The sequence below is a fragment of the Scatophagus argus genome, chromosome 11 (assembly GCF_020382885.2).
Source record: "Scatophagus argus isolate fScaArg1 chromosome 11, fScaArg1.pri, whole genome shotgun sequence".
Classification (NCBI taxonomy): domain Eukaryota; kingdom Metazoa; phylum Chordata; class Actinopteri; family Scatophagidae; genus Scatophagus; species Scatophagus argus.
Window position 1 is genome coordinate 23647380 of NC_058503.1, and position 14528 is coordinate 23661907.

Here is a 14528-nt window from a genome sequence, read left to right on the forward strand (position 1 = left end):
GTGCCTGACGCCATCTGTCAAGCATGGTGGGGGTAACGTGATGGTCTGGGGTTGCTTTGGTGCTGGTAAGGTGGGAGATTTGTTCAGGGTAAAGGGGATTTTGAATAAGGAAGGCTATCACTCCCTTTTTCAACGCCATGCCCTACCCTGTGGACAGCGCTTGGAGCCAATGTAATCCTACAGCAGGACAATGACCCAAAGCACACTTCAACATTGTGCAAGAACTATTTAGAGAAGAAGCAAGCAGCTGGTATTCTCTCTGTAATGGAGGGGCCAGCGCAGTCACCTGATCTAAACCCCATTGAGCTATTGTGGGAGCAGGCACGCAAGAAGTGCCCATCCAGCCAATCCAACTTGTGGGAGGGGCTTCTAGAAGCGTGGGGTAAAATTTCTCCAGATTACCTCAACAAATTAACAGCTAGAATGCCAAAGGTCTGCAATGCTGTAGTTGTGCAAATGGAGGATTCTTTGACGAAAGCAAAGTTTGAAGGGACAAATCATTATTTCAAATACAAATCATTATTTCTGCCCTTGTCAATGTCTTGACTATATTTTCTGTTCGTTTTACAACACATGGTGGTAAATCAATGTTACTTTTCATGGAAAACACAAAATTGTCTTTTGAATGGTAGCGTATAGCCACAGGTAGAATAGGTCTGACTAACTGTTAATTTTTAAATCTCTATCATAGCTAAGCTGCTATAGGCCTATGCTGCTGGGGGACACAAACATGATCCACCAAGCAGTTTCCCCTCCTCCTTTTCCTCTTCTTCCTCTCCCCTCGTCAGATTAACATACAGTTCATTATTTTATGTCACTAACTGTGTGTCCAGTTCTCCTCGTAGTTTTGTGTCTCTCCCTCCCTTTCTCTCTCTCCCTCTCTCTCTCCGTATCTTTCTGCAGGTATCTCTCCATCCAGATCTTCATGTTGAACTGCATCCGACCCTACGACCAACCCAGTGTCTTCTGTGCACCGACTGTTGGCGGGGTGGTTCTCCCTTGCGGGCCAAAATTGAACTGAATTGAATTGATAGGATAGTGGTTTTCAACAGAATATGAAAAATACATGAATGATATAGCATTTCATTATAATTTCATTATTATAATTTCAGTCTTGTGAAATATTAAAATCATATTGAGGTGGTATTAAAAGTGAAACTGAACGGATGAATGACATGAAAATTTAAAATTTTTATGAGTTGAGATTTTGTTTTATTTGTCTTTTTGGTAATGTCATTCTCATGTTGTTAACTGCTTTCCTGCCTGTACAACATCCACTGCACGTCTGCCCGTCCTGGGTGAGGGATCCCTCCTCTGTTGCTCACCCTGAGGTTTCTTCCATTTTTTCCTGTTAAAGGTTTTTCTGGGAGTTTTTCCTCAGTTGTGTGAGGGTCGAAGGGCAGAGGATGTTGCTGATGTTATGTTAAGCCCTTTGAGACAAACTGCTTGTAAAAATGGGCTGTACAAATAAAGTTGTCTTGTCTTGTTACTTACACAGCAGCTTCTTGAGGTGTTTATAAATTTCTTTCATTTTCAGTCCATATATGATTGGATTAAAGAGAGGATGATACAGGATGATTTGTAATGTTATAATGAAGTGGGCAGTTTTAGGAAAATCAGTTTCCAGTCGCAGTAAAAGCACATCAAACATACTCAAACAGGAAAAGTTGATTAATACCATCAAGTGTGGTAAACAAGTCTGTGCAGCTTTTCTTCTGACGTCTCTACAACTTCGATAGGATATTATAAATATTCTGGTGTATGTAAAAAGGATAAAGAGCACAGGTAGAAGTACAAGATTTACCAAAACAACCAAACCATATATATTCAGCAGTCTTGAACTCTCACAGTGAAGTTTGTAAACTGTGCTGTTACAAATGATTCCTTTGAATGTAAAGTTACAGAGTTTCTTAAAAGCATTCAGTACAGCTGGTCCTACCATCTGACAAACAGGCACAAGCCAAGCTAAAGCCAGAAATATGCTGACAGTTGTTTTCCTCATGATAGCTGGATACTGCAGAGGTTTACATATGGACACATATCTGTCATAAGACATGGCTGCCAACAGTAAGAACTCTGAACCACCCAAAGAGTAAAATATAAACCACTGAAAGAGGCAGGCTGAATAAGATATGATCTGTTTCTCAGATAAAAAGTCAATCAACAGCTTTGGGTAGATCAAAGTGCTGTAAAGAAGAGAGTTGATTAACAGAGCTGCAATGAAAATGTACATGGGCTCATGGAGGTTTTGATGAATCCAGATGAGATACACAACAGTAGAATTACTGCAGATTATTAGAATATAAGCTGTGAACATGATGACAAAATAAAGATATCTGTATTTGTACAAATCCACGTACCCATCAACAGTTATATATGTTACATTTTCCTTATTGTCCATTAGGATAGCATGAGGACTAACATACTCTATGTAGTATTTCAAACTAGATCACCCTTTACTCACTGATCTGGCTCTGACATGCACTTGTGTGTTCATTGAAATGTTTCAGGAAACACAACATCCTAAAGTGAGCTGCTTGAGTCTGTGCACAGTTTTTTATGAGCTTTCATCACTCTGTGGATCTCATTAAGATTTTCATCAAGTGCTCCTTTCATCAACAACATTACGACGTGTCAGAGCTAAAACTCACGGGGCAAATCAGGCCTGTCACCTCATTTTCTGTGGCCTGTGAGAGTTTACAATTAAAATAAGTTGCACATTACCATTCTGCTGCTACAATGCTGCATTACTTTTGTATGGTGTTCATAAATTGACTTCCCGAACAGCCGGGAAGTCAGGTAGGTTGGGTGGTGGTTCAAAAGAAGCATAGTCCAAAACAAAGGTTCGCCACCAACCGCTTCATGTGTCCAACCGCTTTTCCCCACTCAGCGACACACCCGCTGAGAAACCGACCGTGGTTATTGGCGATTCTGTTTTGCGATATGTGAAGCCGACACCAGCGACTATAGTCAAATGCATCCCGGGGCCTAAAGCGGGCGACATACAGGGCAATCTAAACATGTTGGCGAGAGATAAGAGTAAATATAGTAAGAATATAATTCACATCGGCGCTAATGACACCCGGTTACGCCAGTCGGAGGTCACCAAAGTTAACATGGAGTCGGTGTTTAATTTGGCAAGAACCATGTCGGACTCCGTAGCGTTCTCTGGTCGCCTCCCAAATCTGACCAGTGATGACATGTTTAGCCGCATAACAATGTTAAGAAGTGTTAATCAAAATAACCTCATAAACATACAAATTGGCAATTATTTAGAACTAAAAAATAGGACAATCAGATGTGGATTATACGATAAATTCCTCCTAGTCAATGATCTAATAATTGATCATCAGTCTCACTGAGATTTGGTTACGGGATGAAGAGTTTAAACGAATCAACTCCATCTGCTTACATTAACTATCATGTCAGGAGGAGTGGCAGCAATCTACCACTGTTGTGTATCGTCCACCTTCTGCTGCTTACTCAAAGTTCCTGTCTGAGTTTTCAGACTTCCTATCTAGTTTAGTGCTGTTGAGATCTCTAGTCATGTGCTCAAGAGACCAATAGAGAGGCCTACATGTACCACAAGAGACCTGAACTAGAGTGACTGACCGTTAGAGACCCCCACCCCATGACGCACACCTTGTCGTAAATCCTGAATTCAACTCGGGACCAGCACAGACATTGGCTGTGGTCCAAACATCTCCACAGGGGTCCGAGGTGATGTCACTCAGGTAAGAAAAGACCACTGGGACCCTCAGACGTTGCTTTTCCCCGTGCGTGCTGTGACAGTGAGAGCTTCTCCAGGCTCTCCTAGGTGTCCAGGTTGCCGAAAGGGAGCAACGTTCAAACATTTGATTATTATCAACTTAAAAATCCTGGATCACAGTCTTCAACTGGCAGGCTGAGAAACAGACTGCTGTGTTTTTCTGTAATTTTTCCTTTTTTTTCCTTTTTCCAACTTGGATCGCTGCATAATCAGCTGATCTCACATTAACGAGGACAGTGCACCAACTTTGATAAGGACAAAACAAAGTTAGGTTGGTTTTTTTTACCGGTGATTTTCCCTGTTGCCGTTACACATCAATACTCCGCATCACCAAAGGAGCGAAGTAACGGACCCTCAGCACTCAACAGAGGACAGCGCCGTGGACGTTCATGCGGAATATTTCTTTTCCATGTGAGTAAAACGCACATTAAGAGGCTTATGTTTAGGCAGAGGCATTATTAAGATAGCAATGTTAATGTGTGATTTTTGGACTTGTAAGTGCTGCACTCATTTACTTTTTGTTACTGATCATCCAAACTCATCAGTTCTGGGAGCTTGCGCATCACAAGTTAAAGGACCAATATCTGATCAGATAAACTTCAGTTTACTGACTAATAATGTAATATGACTATTGTGTGAGACTCAAAAGAACTGAGGTAGTGATCTTCATTGGGCTCTTTAGTTCTTCTATCCCTACCTCTTTTCCTCACATTTTTATATGATCATCGAGGGAGAGGCCCGAGCACGTGATCACAAATCTCCTCGCGAGACATGTAACGTTCTTCGCCTTTGTAATCGTTGTTTTCCACGTAAGCCACATCAGAATCAGAATCAGAATGGGCAATTGCCATCTTCATGCTCTGAGCCGCACACCCTGTGTGCCACTCTGCTGCCATCTTGTTTCTTAAGATAACATAAGATAAGATGATGCTTTATTAGTCCCATAACTGGGAAATTACAGTGTTACAGCAGCAAACAGAGCATAGAGGGTGCAAAGCATGCAGGGATAAGAGAAGATGAGCATTCAAACAGAATAAATACACAGGAAACAAGTACCAGCTGTACACAGTACAGAGAAGAAAAAGACTATTCACACTAGAGTCCCTCAAGTTCTGATTAGTGGATGGATTGATTATTGTACCGATTTGTTTCAGGAAAAGACTAAGTATGTATGTACTGATCCTAGTAGTAGTGTTACATGAGTAAGGATTATTGCACAGTTACTACTACACATGTATTATTGCAGGTCTGGTGTGACCATTTGTCCCATTATTGCACACGATTTATTGTCCAGTTAACACATTCAACACCTTAAATGTCCAGTCTATCGGCTGTGCTTGTTGTGGAGTCTGACAGCAGGGGGCAGGTAGGAGCGGCGGTACCTCCTCCACACAGAGCGGGTGTAGCAGTCTGTCACTGAAGGAGCTGCCCAGTGCTGTCAGAGTGCCTTACAAGGGGTGGGAGGGGGTCTTGAGCATGGACGACAGCTTGGCTATCGTCCTCCTGTCACCCACCTCGTCCACTGAGTCCAGGGGGCAGCCCAGGACTGAGGCGGCCCTCCTCACCAGTCTTTCCAGCCTCTTTTTGTCCCAGGCAGAGATGCTGCCTGCCCAGCAGACCACACCATAAAAGATGGCTGATGCCACCACTGAGTCCACAAAGGCCCCTCAGTCTCCTGAGCAGGAGTCTGCTCTGGCCCTTTTTGTACAGGGCGTCCGTGTTGTCAGTCCAGTCCAGTTTATTGTTGAGGTGAACGCCCAGGCACTTGTAGGAGATGACTCTCTCAATGTATGTTCCCTGGATGTTCACCAGTGTGGGTGGGGTGTGTTGGCGCCTGCTGAAGTCCACCACCAGCTCCTTGGTTTTACACGCGTTGATTTGGAGGCGGTTCTCGTGGCACCAATCCACAAACACCTGGATGAGTTCTCGGTACTCTCAGTCATCTCCGTCCATGATGAGGCCGATGATCGCAGAGTCATCTGAGAACTTCTGTAGGTGGCAGGTTGGGGTGTTGTACCTGAAATCAGAGGTATAGAGAGTGAACAGAAAGGGAGCCAGAACTGTTCCCTGTGGTGCACCTGTACTACAGAGAAGCATGTCAGACTCACAGCGCTGCGTCCTCACATACTGTGGCCTGTTTGTCAGGTAGTCCACGGTCCAGGCACTGAGGTGGTGGTCTACTCCTGCACACTTCAGCTTGTCTCCCAGTAGGTTGGGCTGGATGGTGTTGAAGGCACTGGAGAATTCAAAGAATATCATCCTCACAGTGCTCCCAGCCCTCTCCAGGTGAGATAGTGATGTTTGCAGGAGGCAGATAATGGCATCTTCCACTCCATTCCTGGCTGATAGGCAAACTGCAGCGGGTCCATCGATGAGCTCACCAGCGGGCGCAGATAGGCGAGGATGAGGACGAGCTCCTTCGGATGGGGGGTCTTTGACACTGGTACCAGGCATGATGTCTTCCACAGCTGTGGGACTCTGGCCAGCGCCAGGCTCAGGTTGAACATGTGCTGGAAGATTACACACAGCTGGTCAGCGCAGGATCTCAAGAGCCTGGGACTGATGCCATCTAGACCTGCTGCCTTCCTTCCTGCCTTCATGCTGGTTCTTGTGAGTAATCTTGTTGCAGCGTTCTGGATTAGCTGGAGAGACTTTATAGATTTATTGGGGCAGCCTGATAGAAGGGAGTTACAACAATCCAGCCTGGAGATAATGAATGCATGGACTAATTTTTCTGCATCTTTCTGACTCAGAATGTGCCTAATTTTTGCAATATTGCAGAGGTGAAAGAATGCAGTGTTTGAAATATTCGATATGTGTGAGTTAAGGACATGTCCTGGTCAATGATAACTCCTAAATTCCTTACAGTGGAGCTTGAGGCCACGGCTAAGCCATCTAGCATTGCAATATCACTGGATAATTTGTTTCAGGTGTTCAGGGCCCAGAACAATAACTTCAGTTTTGTCTGAATTTTGAAATAGGAAATTGCAAGTCATCCAGGTTTTTATGTCTTTAAGACATGCCTGAAGTTTGACTAGCTGATTTGTTTCTTCTGGTTTCATTGATAAATACAATTGTGTTTCATCTGCACAACAATGAAAATATATGAGGACATAGCTCACATAGCTGAATGGCGACTGTTCTTTCAAGGATCTTGGAAAGAAATGTAAGGTTAGATATTGGTCTGCAGTTGCTTAAAATCCCTGGGTCAAGTGTGTGTTTTTTAAGGAGAGGTTTGACTAGGACTGGGTTAGGGTTAGGATTGGACTGGGGTACATGACCTGTTATTAGGGAAAAACTGATCATGTCTGATAGACAATTAATTTCGAGTAATGGGCTGCTCTAGCAATCTGTAGGGTCTTCCAGTATAATCTAAGACTGTCTTGCCAGACTGAGCGAGATTCAATAAGTTTGGAGGAACGAGATTTCCTTTCAAGTTTTTGTGCATTTTGCTTTAATTTGCGAACCTCTGTATTATACCAGAGTGCAAGTCTCTTTTGCTTTATGCATTTTTTTTTTAGTGGGGCAACAGAGTCTATAATCGTCCTTAATGAGCTTGCAACACTGTCCACAAAATGGTCAGCTTGAGAGGGATTGTTGTAATGTTCACTAGTATGGGGACATGATACTGAAGTTAATGACAATAGAACTGCTTCTTTAAATTTAGCCACAGCCCTACAGGTATCTCGTGTAGGAGTTTTTCTTGCTGGGATGAAGTCAAATAGTATAAACTCAAAAGTTAATAAACAATGGTCAGATGGAACAGGATTTTGTTCAAAGAGTATTAAATGGTCTAATCCAATGCCATATGTCAGAACAAGGTCAAGAGTGTGACTGAAGCAGTAAGTGGGTTTATGTACACACTTACAGAAGCCAGTTGAATCTAATAGAGAGATAAATGCTGCACAAAGGCTATCATTACCATTGTTGATGTGGATGTTGAAATCGCCTATAATAATTACTTTATTAGTTTTAAGGATGAGACTCAATAGGATCTCTGAAATTTCCAGTAGAAATTCAGAGTATGGGCCAGGAGCGCGGTACACTACAACAATAAAAATTGGTTGTACTGCTTTGCAGGCAGGGTGTGATTATTGATGATGTTTCTTCCTCACTATAAGGGTTAATCACGGTGTTCCACAGGGTTCAGTGCTCGGGGGCCCATCCTGTACACCTTATACATGCTCCCTCTAGGAAATATTATTCAGAAACATGGTATAAACTTTCATTGTTATGGTGATGATACCCAGCTGTACTTATCCTTAAAGCCTGAAGAAACAGAGCCGTTATCCAGACTTCAGGCATGTCTTAAGGACATAAAGGACTGGATGACCTCCAATGTTTTACTATTAAACCCAGACAAAACTGAGGTCATTGTTTTTGGCCCCAGACATCTCAGAACTAGAATAGCTGATAATATTCTCTGTCTGGACAGCATTACTTTGGCCTCCAGTACGACTGCGGGGAACCTCTGCGTTATCTTTGATCAAGACGTGTCATTTATCCATCAGATTAGATAACAGATCTCTAAGACCGCCTTCTTTCACCTCCGTAATATTGCTAAGAATAGGAGCATCCTCTCTCAGAGTGATGCTGAAAAACTTGTCCATGCTTTTGTTACTTCTAGCCTGGACTACTGCGATTCATTATTATCAGGATGTCCAAATTACTCCATTAATAGCCTGCAGCTGATCCAGAATGCAGCAGCTAGAGTTTTGACAGGAATCAGCTAAAGGGATCATATCTCCCCCGTCTTAGCTTCCCTCTACTGGCTTCAAATAAAATTCAGAACATATTTTAAAATTCTCCTACTTACATATAAGGCCCTAAATGGACTAGCCACATCATACCTACAGGATCTAATAGTCCCATACATTCCCAATAGATCACTCAGATCACAGAGTGCAGGTTTACTTGCAGTTCCCAGAATTCATAAAAGTAGAATGGGAGGATGAGCCTTTAGCTATCAGGCACCCCTGCTGTGGAACCAGTTGCCAATCTGGGTTTGACAGGCGGACACCACCTCCACCTTTAAGACCAGACTTGAAGAGGGAGCTGAAGCATGAGGCAAAGTCGATTTACATTTAAATTGCCCCTTGGGGACAAATAAAGTTTTTCAATTTGAATTTGAATTCAAACCCTCATCTTTGGTCATGAGCTCTGAGTAGTGACCGAAAGGATGAGATCACAGATACATGTGGCTGAAATGGGCTTCCTCCATAGGATGGCTGAGTCAGGAGCTCTGACCTGGTCCATGGGGAGCTTGGAGAAGAGCTTTTCGTTTTCACTATTTCACTGTTTACAATTTCCAGAACACTTGACTGGATATTTTATTTAGAGCAAGGAACAAATGGAGTCAAATTCAGTGTGCGTGGACACATACTTGGCCAATAAAGGTGATTCTGACCCTGAACTGTTCTGAGAGGAAACAGAATTTAATATTGCATAGCTTATGACCACCAGTGGTACTAAGCTGACCTTTCTAGCTGAACTACAGTACAGACATTGTTTGTTTGTTTGTCAGTCTAATAATTGTAATTCAGCTCATGAATAAGTAGAGATTGTATCCAATATGTCATTGTTTCACAGCAACAACTGCATGTTGTGTATCTCTTTCAATCAAATTTGAATCCACTTTGCCTCACAAGACACCAAATCACAGTCTGGAGTACATGATTTCGCTTTCAAGGTATTTAATTTAAAATGCTGACATGCTCATTTCATGACCTACATGAGATTTAACAACACACCCAGACAATGTAAGAAAATATGGAATAATACAACATTAGTGGTTTGATGATTTGGTTTTCTGCAGTGAATGAAAAAGTAAGTGAAATAATTAACAGTGAGAAAAGAAGCAAAAAACTTGACACAGCAAACCTGATGAAGATCCTAAAAGGAAACATGCTGGGCTCACAAAAGTTCTTCATTTAGTGTTGCTGCAGTGTTGATTGTTTTGTTAAAAAGAACAGTCTAGTTCATAGACATTATTCATTACATTGATGAAACTGATGATACTCCTTACTGTACACGAGTGCTACAGAAACAAATCCTCACATTAAGGTCTTTTTCAAGGATCACAGAAATCACATCTCTAAATGATTATGACAGGAGGACAGTGACTGTGCAGTTATCGTTTGTTTGTTCATTAGATCTTGTTACTTACACAACAGCTTCTTGAGGTGTTTATAGATTTCTTTCATTTTCAGTCCATATATGATTGGATTAAAGAGAGGATGATACAGGATGATTTGTAATGTTATTATGAAGCGGGCAGTTTTAGGAAAATCAGTTTCCAGTCGCAGTAAAAAGACATCAAATGTAATCAAACAGGAAAAGTTGGTCAAAACCATCAAGTGTGGTAAACAAGTCTGTGCAGCTTTTCTTCTGACTTCTCTACAACTTCGATAGGATATTATAAATATTCTGGTGTATGTAAAAAGGATAAAGAGCACAGGTAGAAGTACAAGATTTACCAGAATAACCAAACCATATATATTCAGCAGTCTTGAACTCTCACAGTGAAGTTTGCCAACTGTGCTGTTACAAATGATTCCTTTGAAAGTAAAGTTACAGAGTTTCTTATTAGCATTCAGTACAGCTGGTCCTACCGCCTGACAAACAGGCACAACCCAAGCTAAAGCCAGAAATATACTGACAGTTGTTTTCCTCATGATAGCTGGATACTGCAGAGGTTTACATATGGACACATATCTGTCATAAGACATGGCTGCCAACAGTAAGAACTCTGAACCACCCAAAGAGTAAAATATAAACCACTGAAAGAGGCAGGCTGAATAAGATATGATCTGTTTCTCAGATAAAAAGTCAATCAACAGCTTTGGGTAGATCGCAGTGCTGTAAAGAAGAGAGTTGATTAACAGAGCTGCAATGAAAATGTACATGGGCTCATGGAGGTTTTGATGAATCCAGATGAGATACACAACAGTAGAATTACTGCAGATTATTAGAATATAAGCTGTGAACATGATGACAAAATAAAGATATCTGTATTTGTACAAATCCACGTACCCATCAACAGTTATATATGTTACATTTTCCTTATTGTCCATTAGGATAGCATGAGGACTAACATACTCTATGTAGTATTTCAAACTAGATCACCGTTTACTCACTGATCTGGCTCTGATATGCACTTGTGTGTTCATTGAAATGTTTCAGGAAACACAACATCCTAAAGTGAGCTGCTTGAGTCTGTGCACAGTTTTTATGAGCTTTCATCACTCTCTGTGGATCTCATTAAGATTTTCATCAAGTGCTCCTTTCATCAACAACATTACGACGTGTCAGAGCTAAAACTCACGGGGCAAATCAGGCCTGTCACCTCATTTTCTGTGGCCTGTGAGAGTTTACAATTAAAATAAGTTGCACATTACCATTCTGCTGCTACAATGCTGCATTACTTTGTATGGTGTCCATAAATTGATTGATTGATTGATTGATTGATTGTGCTGTAAAGAAGGGGTTGCCAGTGATGGCAAAGACCAAGAACAACTGGTTACCAGTTTCTCAGAATGGTTGTGAGTGGCAGTGTCTGTATTCAGTCTGTTAAAAGCAAGAAGCAACAGTGCATCCATTTTGTCGGCCACAAAGTGGGTATGTGCCAGACGTTTTGACGAGAGTTTTAATGTTTGAATTCCCAGTTGTTGCAGTTTTTAATCACAAATCCAAACAAAAGAACGGCTAAATGAAATGTATCTGGTCTCACAAAAAAGACGCCAAATCAATCGGATGAAACTTCATCAGGCAGTTAAAGACGTACTGCATATGTGAACCAATGGATGGTCAGCAGAAACATTTAGCTCCCCATCAGCATCAGGGTTCACTGAATATTTTGAAAATACGGTGGTTTGAGTGTTTGTTTGCTTGCCACACTTGATCCCATAGAGTGTTAGAAAGGTTTTTTTAAGTAAAAACACAAAATAGAAATAGAATAGAAATTGTGGTCAGGCAATATAATAATGTAATATAGCAATTTTAGTACCACCCACAAATCACTGAGAGATTGCATCCAGTATCTGTGGGTTGATAGAATTTCACAGTAACAACAATATGATTTTTGAGGGGTTTTTTTTGTATGAATTTGAATCCAGTTGGCATCAAAAGGCACCAAATCACAGTCTAGACCACACATTCTTGCTTTCAGGGCATTAAATTTAAAATGGTAACATGTTCATTTCACAACCTTCAGGAGGAACTTCTGCAATATATATATGTGTGTGTGTGTGTGTGTGTGTGTGTGTGTGTGTGTGTTAGTTTATTTAGTATACGTTTAGTCTGTTTTTCCCACTAACAGTTAGGCCTTGTTTGGTTGTTTGTTTGCTCACTTTTGACTAACCTACACTGCTGTAATGGGCTACTGGATGCTTGAATTTCCCTCAGGATCAATAAAATATCTAACTATCGATCTTTAAATACCGACAGAAAATTGAAGCAAATTTGAAAGGCATTAGCATGAAGTGCTAATACAATAAAATAAATTCTATTGTGTTGACATAGCCAACCTAATGAAAAACACAAGAAGACAAGTAAATGTTAAGTAAATGTTCTTTAGTGTTGCTGGAGTGTTCAAGGTTTTTTAAAAAGTGCAGCTTCACCATTTTTAAATTCATGAAAGTGATTATGTTCTTTGCTGTGCACGAGTGCTGCAGAAACAAATCCTCACTTCAAATACCTCCCAAAGATCACATCTCTGATCAATGCAGAGCAGCCAGTTAACCTAATGTGCATGTTTTTGGGACTGTGAGGGCAAACCAGAGTACCCAGAAAAAACCCACAGAGGCTCAAGGACAACATGCAAACCCAGACCGGGATTCAAACCAGAACCCTCTCGCTGAGAGGCGACAGCGCTGCACCACAATTCCAGCCCTCAGTTCTTAGCGTCACATGCAATATGATTCCCAATGTCAATTCACAGTATCATTTGGAGCACTACCTGTCACTCTATCTTTCTTACTTTGTGGTTTCATATAAATGCAGCTATTAGTTATTGGTTCTGGCTCATTACACTATAAACTGTTTTCACTTGCATCTTACCTCACAAACATTTTTTACCTTATATTTTCTCTTTTGTATTTCCACCATTTTGCACATTGTAATGTGCTCTTTTAAGCAATCTCAGCCACAAGGATTTCCTTCGCGATTAATAAAATTCTGTCTTATCTTATTTTGTTATTTATTAATGCTATTTTGTTTTATTTGTGCATGCAATAAGACTGCTGTCCTGGCTTTTACACAAAATTGATTTGGGTGTTTATTCAGACACTAAAATTGATTTCACATTTATGTAACAAAGTGCATGTCTGAAAGAATCTTTAGTATCATGAACACTGACTCCATCAAAGTGGTGGCTTTACTGTTGGCCAGGGGGTTAAAAGTGATCTTTGAAGCAATTAATGTTAACTATGGCAGCTCACTACATGCATACACAATACACACTTCCTCAATACATGACAGAGTGACAGTAATAGAAATAACATTATGGCTAATACACTCCTATTTGTCCATAATTAAATTCAAACATTTTTAAGCAAAACTTCATAACTTCAAAAAGAATCAAACTTTTGTGTTGGGGTTTTGATTCTTTGTGGCAAAATGAATAGTCATTACGCTGTTGAAGCTGATCATACCATTTATTGACAAATAATCCATTTTTTAAGATTAAGTACCTGCCAAGAATCACAGAAGTGTCAGCTCTACATTATTTTTACAGAAGACATGGCTGTACATGAGTTACCTTGGTTGATAACATTAGTTCACTTTGTCTTGACAAAACAATCTCTTGAGGTGTTTAGAAATTTCCTTCATTTTGAGTCCGTATATAATTGGATTAAAGAGTGGATGATACAGGATGACTTGTAAGGTCATAGCAAAACGCAGAGTTTTTGGAAAATCTGATTCAAGTTTAACTATAATGACATCATATGCAACCAAACAAGAAAAGTTAATCAAAATCAGCAGGTGTGGCAAACAGGTCTGTGCTGCTTTTATCCTGACCTCTCCACAACTGTGGAAAGTTATTATGAATATCTTTGTATATGTAAAAAGTATGAAAAGCACAGGGAGAAGTGTAACATTTAACAAAACAAACACACCATATACAGAAAGTGTTTTTGACATCACACAGTGAAGTTTGTAAGCTGAATTGTTGCAAAAGATTCCTTTTAAAGCAAAGTTACAGAGTTTGGTATCTGCACTAAGTGCTACTGGCACTGCAATCTGACATGCAGGTACAAGCCAAGCCAGAATGAGGAAAATACTGACAGTTGTTTTCCTCATGATAGCTGGATACTGCAGAGGTTTACATATGGACACATATCTGTCATAAGACATGGCTGCCAACAGTAAGAACTCTGAACCGTTTAAGGAGTAATACAGGAAACACTGGAAGAGGCAGGCTGAATAAGATATGATCTGTTTCTCAGATAAAAAGTCAATCAAAAGTTTTGGGTAGATAGTTGTGCTGTAAAGGACAGAATTCATTAGCAAAGCTGCAATGAAAATGTACATGGGCTCATTGAGGTTTTTGTGAATGCAAATCAGACACACAATAGTAGAATTACAGCAGATTATTAGAATATACACTGTTAACATAATCACAAAATAAAGATATCTGTATTTGTGCACTTCTACATACCCACCAAGTGTAATAAATGTTGCATTTAAGTCACTATCCATAAAGATGATCAACAAATCTTAGTTTAGACTGAGCAACAGGCGTACATGAATTCAGAACATC

At 40.6% G+C, this 14528-nt stretch overlaps 3 protein-coding genes across 3 annotated transcripts; all 3 read right to left on the minus strand.

The window, feature by feature from the left end:
- Window positions 1-1483: 1483 nt before the first annotated feature.
- Window positions 1484-2467, minus strand: LOC124066872 (olfactory receptor 6N2-like). Its single transcript, XM_046403692.1, has one exon. It carries the CDS (start codon window positions 2399-2401, stop codon window positions 1487-1489), a length of 915 nt encoding a protein of 304 aa, XP_046259648.1. The 5' UTR covers window positions 2402-2467; the 3' UTR covers window positions 1484-1486.
- Window positions 2468-9084: 6617 nt separating this feature from the next.
- LOC124066869 (olfactory receptor 11A1-like) lies at window positions 9085-10871 on the minus strand. Its single transcript, XM_046403689.1, has one exon. The coding sequence runs from the start codon at window positions 10840-10842 to the stop codon at window positions 9928-9930; it is 915 nt and encodes a 304-aa protein (XP_046259645.1). The 5' UTR covers window positions 10843-10871; the 3' UTR covers window positions 9085-9927.
- A 2532-nt stretch (window positions 10872-13403) lies between these two features.
- Window positions 13404-14487, minus strand: LOC124066863 (olfactory receptor 6N2-like). The gene has a single exon (XM_046403679.1). It carries the CDS (start codon window positions 14465-14467, stop codon window positions 13541-13543), a length of 927 nt encoding a protein of 308 aa, XP_046259635.1. The 5' UTR covers window positions 14468-14487; the 3' UTR covers window positions 13404-13540.
- Between the last annotated feature and the right edge of the window lie 41 nt (window positions 14488-14528).

Excerpts from the sequence above, each read along its gene's own strand:
- LOC124066872 (XM_046403692.1), bottom strand. The coding sequence starts at position 2,401 with ATGGACAATAAGGAAAATGTAACATATATAACTGTTGATGGGTACGTG.
- LOC124066869 (XM_046403689.1), bottom strand. The coding sequence starts at position 10,842 with ATGGACAATAAGGAAAATGTAACATATATAACTGTTGATGGGTACGTG.
- LOC124066863 (XM_046403679.1), bottom strand. The coding sequence starts at position 14,467 with ATGGATAGTGACTTAAATGCAACATTTATTACACTTGGTGGGTATGTA.